This window comes from Spermophilus citellus, assembly GCF_964194105.1.
Source record: "Spermophilus citellus genome assembly, chromosome: 3".
NCBI lineage: Eukaryota > Metazoa > Chordata > Mammalia > Rodentia > Sciuridae > Spermophilus > Spermophilus citellus.
The window spans coordinates 5690592-5699221 of NC_138184.1; the positions used below are offsets into that span (position 1 = coordinate 5690592).

The window sequence follows — 8630 nt, forward strand, 5'->3', positions numbered from 1 at the left end:
TGCCTGCTCATGCTTGCACACAGACCTCCATCACCCTGCATTTCCCCTACTGTGGCTCCTGCACCGTGGACCACTTCTTCTGCGAGGTGCCAGCCCTGCTGAAGCTCTCCTGTGTGGACACCTCTGCCTATGAGCGGGCGCTGTCCACCTCGGGAGTGCTGATCCTGGTGCTTCCGCTTTCTCTCATTGCCGCCCCCGTGGCTGTTCTGCTCATGCACTCAGAGGAGGCCCTGAAGCAAGGCCTTGGCCACCTGCTCCTCACACATCACGGTCATGGGACTCTTCTGTGGATCTGAGGTGTTCAGGTACATGGTGCCTGGTGCTCACCACAGCCCTCAGAGGGGCAACATGGAGGTGCGGATGGCTTTGGTCAAAGTGCTCCACACGCTGGGCTCAGGCCAAAGCTGACCACACGTGGCTGCTCGTGTGAGTCCATGCCTGACATCATACTCATCTCAAAAAAGTTGTTTTTGGGTGCAGCCGCCAAGGCCTTATGTTCAGGCTAAATGTTCAGACAAAACACTAGTCGGAATCACATTTATGCCCCCTTCATGAAGCTTCCATCCTCATGACCCAATTACTGCACCCCCTAAAGGCTTCACCTCCTAATGTCAAAACATGGCAGGGGGTCAGGATTTCAGCATATGAATGCTAGAAGGGCATAAACAGTCCACAACAGTTACTATGTAACCACCATTATAACAGATTTATCCACCCCATACACACTCTTATCTTTGTAGCCTAGTATCATTTTTATTAGATGCATATACAACATTTATATTACAACTATTTAATTGTATCCTTATTTTAGGCCTCCTATCACAAAGAACCCTGTGCACATTTTTCTGGTCCTTCAAAATAAGGTAGTGCCTCCCACCCACCCACTGGCCCCACTCATCTGCATTTTCCACCCCAGCATTGTATTTTCTCCAAAGACTACTTACATATGAAACCACCATATCCATTTCCTGCTGCTTCCCTACACAGGAACTGGGGACTCTGCTGTGTGTCTCCAAGTTTGCCTAGAAAACTGTCAGGCATGTGAAAGTGAACAGGTATCTGAAGAAGAAACAAAAGAATAAAAACACATTAATGAAAGAAAGACTAGATGAATATGTCAAGTCTCAGAATCCAATAGGGGGAACAGCACCTCAATGTGAACCTCTGGGAAGACCCCAAAATACCAGTCACTTGTATGTCATTCGGGAACTCCATTTTTTTTTTAAATAAAGGGCTTGGTGTTGAGAGTGCAGGGCACCTGAGTATTATCAAGAGATTATATAGTTTGGAGAAAAAAAGAGTCCTTATGTAGAGATAGAGAACCATCTTGGGGCGGAGAGATCAAATCTATGTTACATACCTGGTATGTTAAGCCACAGGGAATGTACAGAAATTGGGGTGGGAGGGATAGTCCTGAAATAAGGTGGAATAGATGTTATAGGTGTTTCTGATGAGTTTCCAGGTGACCCAGTGCTGGGAGAGAACTCTTACGTGCACCTGACAGCGCGTTTTCCAAGTGTGGCTAGGTTCAGTTGAGTAGGGATGAGACGGTCTGAGGAGTGTGAGCCATGGAGTTATAAGAACATTTTATTTGGGCTCCAGGCAGTCCTTCCCTTTCTCGGAGCATTTGCAGCATCATAGATTTCCCAAAGTGATGGATGACTATGGGACACACCCAAGAAGGAGCAGGTGCCCACAGTTTATGAACAGAGCATGTTTCTTGGTAATAGAGTGTCATGGCTTGAATGTGCTTTGTCCCCTCTGGAACTCCTGTTGGAGTTTTGTCCCCCATTGTGAGCTACAAAGAGGATGGAAACTTAGGTGACTATGGTGTTCACAGATGGGACCATTAGGGGAGGATTGAGATTAGATAAAGTCATCAGGGTACAGACCCCGTGGCTGAATTCTGATGGCTCTATAGGAAGGGGGGAGAGAGCAGGAGGCACAGATAGGTGCACACTCCCTGTCTCTCACCAGTTGATGGCCTGTGCTGCCTCAGAACCCTGACACAAGAAGGCCATCACGAGATCCAGCCCTCGATTTGGTTCCTCCAGAGTCCTGAGCCCAAACAAACCCCTCTTCTTTGAAACATATCCAGTCTGTGGCCTTGAGCTGTTTAGCAACAGAAAAAGGACTAATGCATACAGTGTGCGCACACTAAGAAATTGGTCAATCTAGATACGGAGTGACGGTGCCTGAGGTCAACCATCTCTGAGACATCTTCAGGTCCTGGCAGGAGGCTTGGGATGGTTTCCAGTCTAAGTCTGGAGCCCTGGATTCAGTGAGGGAGGCAGAGGTCCAAGGAAAGAGCTAGTTAAAGGTCCAGATTCAGATCCTGGAGGTCCACACTGATGTCTGACCCCTGCGTGCGCCTCTCTGGGAGAGACATGAGTGGTGAGTGGCAGGCGTAAGTTTGGGACAACAGTTTGGGGATGTTGGATGGGGAAGGTTGTTATGCCAGAGGACTGATACCAGGAAAGGTTTTTTGGGGGTGTCCTATCATGGTCTGGTGAAGTTGGGGAACTGCCACAGAAATCTAGTTTATACTTTCTGCTTATAGCAATTTTGATTTGTCAGCTTAATTTGATCCGATAAACCTGTTCTGTGTTTAGATTTTTATAAGATTCACAATTATAAAACAAGATCCACATAGTCAAGTTGTTCCAATCAAAGGTAGAAGTTTTCCACCTAAAGACTGTGTCAGGTGAATAATGAAAAGTTCCTTTTGGATCTAATGACAAAGGGTCATTGTGACCTTATCAAGGGGAGCAGCCATGGAATGATGCAGGTGGGTAGAAGTTGGGAGCGGCCGAGGAGGGAGGTAGGAGGTTGGAGAAAGGGGATAAGTAGCTGATCTTTTCTCAGTGGGTCATGCCAAGGGCAAGGGGCAGAAAGTGGTTGAAGACATGCCGGGAGGGCTGGCCATGGGGTCTCTGTGTGGTTCAGAGGAATTTAGACATATTTAAATGCTGAAGGAGGGAGTCACCAGAGAAAGAGAAGTTGAGGACCCAGGGCTACGTTGGAATATTGCAGGACATGAAGTTCCTAGGAAGGAGGCTCAGGTCTCTACCAGAGGATAAAGGAAATTATAAATATCTTTATAATCAGAGAAAATGTAGAAACAATAGAACCTAATCAGAGATATTTGCAGATTTGGCTACTAGACCCCCTAAAATGTCAATCTGATATTTTACAATTTTCCTGTGAGATATCAGAGAAGTTTTAAGGACGCTTGAGTGTATGTTTAAAAAAAAAGTGGGGAAATTTTATAACAGGATTTTTGGAAACTCAAAAGAGTTAATATGCCAACATATAGAAAGAAAAGAAAACCCCCCAGCATTATGTATTCTTTCCAGTTGACGCTGAATATTTTGTACTCATAGTGCTACCAAAATATCATGTTGTGTGCTTTTTCTTCAGCAGTTATCCTAAGATCAGTGGTAGCTATGGCGTGAAGATAATTACAGTCCTCTAGGTCTGAAATTTTGCAAGGCAGGTAAGATGGATGGTAAGGAATTTTGAATTATTCCGAGGGAATTGTGGAGATCACAGACCACTTAGACCAAGATGGAAAGGAGTAAGGGGAGGGGAAGTGGGTAATAGGTACCAAAATATGCAGAAAGAATAAGTTCTAATGTTCCGTAGCACACCAGGGTGACGATAGCTCTTAATAATCTATTACATATTTTATAAAGAACCAGAAGAGACAAGTTTGAAGTTTCCTAATACAAAGAAAGGATAACAGTTGAAGGAGGAGGACATGCTAATTATCCTGTTTGATCATTATATAATGAATTCTTGTATCAAATGATCCCCTTTGCTGCACACATATGTACTATCTGCATATATCGAATCCAAAAGGGGGGGGTGAGGGAGGGAGAGAGGGAGAGAGGTGAAGATGTAATCTGGAGTAAGTTTTATTTTTGAGTGATTCTTATCTATTGTGTGGACATTTGAATGAAAAAGCTAGAAATCAGAAACTTGGGGTGAGCAAATAGTTTTTATAAATTATTTAGGAGTGAGTCTCTAAGGGTGGAATAGTTGATAATTTCACTGTGGACTTGGGTCGTACAGGAGGTACGACAGCCAGTGGTCACTGGGCTAACCAGATGAATGGCCAACACAGAAGAACAGCAGAATTTGGGATTGAGAAAAAGACTGGGCACCCTGTGTCATGAGAGGGAGAATTGAGTTTCATGTAATTGAGACTGACAAGGACAACAGAAGACTTAAAGGATTCTCAAGCAGGAGCGGGTTTTGCAAGATGGCAAAGAGTTTTGACTTGGGACTTTCTGTGTTTAACTCCAATAGGCTTGATGATGTCCCAGGATGCAGGTTAGACTCACTCCAGAGGAAGAGGAGGGATGGGAGTTCCAAAGAGCCCAGATAACTGTCATAGGGATAGTAGAAGAAGGCAGACTCGGCTGATCATTTTGATCCAGTCTCACGATTTATGTTTACAGGATAAGAGGAAAAGAAGTAAAATGGTCAAGACTTCACAGAGGAAGCAGCGTGACTGTGTGAACCAGTCCAAACCAAAGCCTGGTTTCAGCATCTCCATCCCCTTGAGGATGTCCAGTTACACGTTCAAGAGACCAGTTACAAGAATCATATCGCATCCAGGCAATGAGGTTAGATACCATCAATGGGAGGAGAACTTGGACAAGCCCCAGCAGGTCTGTTGGCAGAGGAGGCTGCAAGGACTCCAGGCGTACAGCAGTGTCGGGGAGCTCTTCAGCACTTTAGATCTCACTAAAACTTTGCAAAAACTTGCACCTGCTGGCATAGGTGCAGCCCTACCGGGAGCTCTGGCTGGTGGTCTGCACCCCAGCTCCGGGCCTGCCCTTGCCCCTTCTTCACACTTTGTGGAGTCGATTCCCGGAGCCAGTCTGGGCAGCCCCCAGCTCCTCTGCAAACAGTTCCTGGTGACTGAGGAAGATATTAGGAAACAGGAAAGGAAGGTGAAGACGGCTAGAGAGAGACTGGTAATAGCCATGATTGCAGACAGACTAGCCAGTGAGGCAGAGAAAGCTCGGGGGCCCAGATGGGCGTCCTCGTGAACCCAGGAGAAGACACTGTGGATGAAACGGGGCATGGCCCTTTATTCACATCGCTTTGTAGGGACCATGTGTGTGTGTATATATATATATAGTTTGAATTGAGCTCCTGACACCTTAAAACACACCAGCGCCTTCCTTATTAAACTCCTTTGTGTAACACAAGAAAACATAACAGTGATTTCTTTTTGAGGTGAGAGATTGGGTTTCAAGTGAGGAGATAAAGGAATTTTTTTTTCATGTAGACTCGTTTTCATTAACTCTTTACATGCTTTATTTGTATGTGTGTGGTTTTTTTTTTTTTTTTTTGGTACTGGGTATTGAACCTAGAGTCATTTTTACCCCTGAACCACATCCCCAGCCTCTTTCTTAAATATTTCTTTTGAGACCAAGTCTCCCTAAGTTGCTTAGGGCCTCACCTCACTAAATTGCTGAAGCTGGCTTTGAACTTGTGATCCTCTTGCCTCAGCCTCCAGAGCCACTGGGATTACAGAGGTGTGCTGTAATTTACTTTTTAAAGTATTTATATATTTAAGGCATATGACATGGTGTTTTGATACGGTGAAATGACTACTTCCACCAAGCAAATTAATATATCAATTCATAGTTAGATTTTTTTTTTGTTTGTAGGTAGTAAATAAAATATACCTTCTTAGCGAACTCCCACTGTACAATATGTTATTGACAATAGTCTTCAGTGTGCACCCTCATTTTCTGGACTTATTCGTCCTGCGTAACTGGATTTATTTGTACCCTTTAATCTGCATTTCTCCACCCACGCTCGCCACTAGTAACCTCCATTCTACTCTATGTTTGGGCGTTTTAGACACAGAGATTAAAGATTCCACATATATGTGCTGCCATGCAGTGTTTTTTTTTCCTCTGTGTTGGGATTGTTTTACTTAAAGTCAATAGGGAGTTATCAACGTCCTGGAATCACCAGTATTTGTATCATCCTCATGGTCACAGGATGAAACCTACTTCATCACAATGAATTACTATTTTTGGGTAATAGTTGATTCAAAAATAGTATTTCCTAAAAGGACTTTCTTGTCCATTTTCCCAAATAAGGTATGTGCCTATAGTTACTCTTCTGTTTTTGATTGCCTGTCAACCCAGTGTTGCACAAAGAATGAAACAGCACACATTCCTTCATTTTCTTGATCCATTGTGTGTTTGAAATTCATCTTACTCCATGAAATCCAACATGCAGCCGGGCCAGGTGGCGTACACCTGTAATCTCAGTGACTTGGGAGGCTGAGGCAGGAGGTGCTAAGCAACTCAGTGAGACTCTGTCTCTAAATAAAATACAAAGTAGGGCTGTGGCTCAGTGGTGGAGTGCTGCTAAAGTTCAATTCCTGGTACCCCATGCCCCCACCAAAAAAAAAAAAAAAAAGGAAACCAACATGCTGTTTTGGTGAATAATGACGTAGAGACACTTTTCAGCATTATTAATCTAATAAACCTCTGCTTCTTGGAATTCAAGAGTTTATTTGCCTCATCAAGCTTGCTGTATTATTCAGATCCTCTTTATCATTACTTTTGTTTGATGGATTTGCCAGTTTCTGAGAGTGACATACTAAAAATACATAACATGGGCTGGGGTGGTGGCTCATACTTGCCCAGCATGTGTGAGGCATGGGGTTTGATTCTTAGCACCACATATAAATAAAGGTTCATTGACAACTAAATAAAAATAACACATATGCCATATTTATAACATCCCTAAAATATTTGAAATTTTATCTTCAATCCTCTATGATTTCATTTGGTACTCATCTAGAATTTTAGTTAGGTTGTGTTTTTGTTTGGATTTTGGTACAAGGGTTGAACTCAGGGGCACTTAACCACTGAGCCACATCCCAACCCTTTACAAATTTTTGTTTGAGACAGGATCTTGCTAAGCTGCTTAGACTGGTGCTAAGTTGCTGAGGCTGGCTTTGAACTTGTGATCCTGCCTCAGCCTCCTGCGTCACTGGGATTACAGGCACGTGCCACCTGTCCTGGCTAGGTTGTATTTTAATGACTTGTTTTAAAACTAATTCAGATACACTCTTCTTCTTTTCCTCTTTACTCCTGTTCTCTTCCTTCCAATGTGTTTTCTGGGTTCACATTTGTCCTTCCTAAAGTGTGTTCTCCCTGGTTCTCTTACTGGAGCTGAGGGAGGCTGCTGGGTTGGTCTGTATGCCTGGGAGTGTCCTCTATCTCCTTGCCCCAGGTAGTTGGGCTTAGGTACAAGGGATTCTTTTTGTCCAATCATAGTATGTTTCCGAGCCTCTACCCTTTTGACCTTAAGATGGAAATAAAACCCTCAAGGGAGGTGGCTTGGTTGATTTTGTGTTGCCATAACAGAATTTCACAGATGGCACAACTTATACAGAACAGAAATTTATTCTCAGAGTTTTGGAGGTGGGGAATTCCGAGATCAAGGTGCTAGCATCTGCCAAGGGCCTTGTAACTTTGTTCTTGATGGTGGACGGTGGAAGGGCGAAAGAGACCAATGCTAAGTCCTCGCAGGGCAGAAAAGCAGGGAAGAGAGAGCGCCCACTCCCACAGCCCTTGTCTGTAGCGGCATTATGCCAACTCAAGGGGCTGGAGCCCTTGTGACCTGAGCACATCTTGCTAGGTCCCCCTCACTGTATGCTGTCGCCTTGGGGATTAAGTTTCCAACATTTAGATTTTGGGGGAGCTACATTCAAAGAGGGACATAGCAGAGGGACAGCATTGACGGATTTGGTGCCTGCAGAGCTCGCCAAGTCACGATGACCCTTTCACAGAGCGCACAGAAGATCAAAGGACTTTGGGTCTCTTGGCATGTGTCCCTGTTGTCAACGGAGGTGTGACAGTAGTTGATGAGTGGTGGTCATCAGCGTCATTACTGTGATCTTCAGAGGGTGCATTCTTAGAGGCAAGTCTGCGCAAGATGGAGACTGTGAGGCTCACTCCAAAACGGCTCGAAGGCGGGGGCAGGATTGTCGTTTTAATTCCCAGCCCCTGGGTATCATCACTTGTGCTGGGCTGAAAAAGGTGTGGAGATCACGCAACGGTATTCCAGCAAATCAAGGCAGGACGGCACAGCGGGCCTCACACCCGGGACACTCGGTTTCACTTGTCTGCAGAAAAAGATGGGGAAAAATAAAAAGGACAGATCTGCTTAGATATACCCCCCACGTTTTACTGTTCTCTATATCCAATACAGACACCGTCTTTAGAGAGCCTCGCTCTCACTCAGGGACTCAGGCCTCCTGGATAATTGGTCATTTCAGCCCTTCGATCCCAAGGCTGGCTGTGCAGTCACCTCTGACCCATGTATCCCTTTTCGGTCTCTTTGCTATCTTGGAGGACCCATGAGGTGGGCAAGGAAGCCTCACCCAGAAGTCCTGCCGCAGTGGAGCTTAGAGAACCAAGAAGTGTAAGAGAAGCTGGGGTGGCCAGAGCCCTGGTGGGGGGCAAGAGGGAGAAGCAGACTCAGCTACGGTGGCCAGCACCTAGCCAAGGGCAGGCCTGCGGAGGGTCACTGGGAAGGAAACGTGCCCACTGAAGGGGCACACTGATGTATGAGGGGGCAGTTTC

General features: G+C 45.1%; 1 protein-coding gene across 1 annotated transcript; it reads left to right on the plus strand.

The window, feature by feature from the left end:
• Positions 1–4472: 4472 nt before the first annotated feature.
• Positions 4473–5085, plus strand: MBD3L1 (methyl-CpG binding domain protein 3 like 1; the record flags this gene model as incomplete). The annotated part of the gene is given in 2 exon segments (XM_081287780.1): positions 4473–5036; positions 5038–5085. Coding segments are annotated over 2 exon segments (600 nt in total). The 5' UTR covers positions 4473–4484.
• Between the last annotated feature and the right edge of the window lie 3545 nt (positions 5086–8630).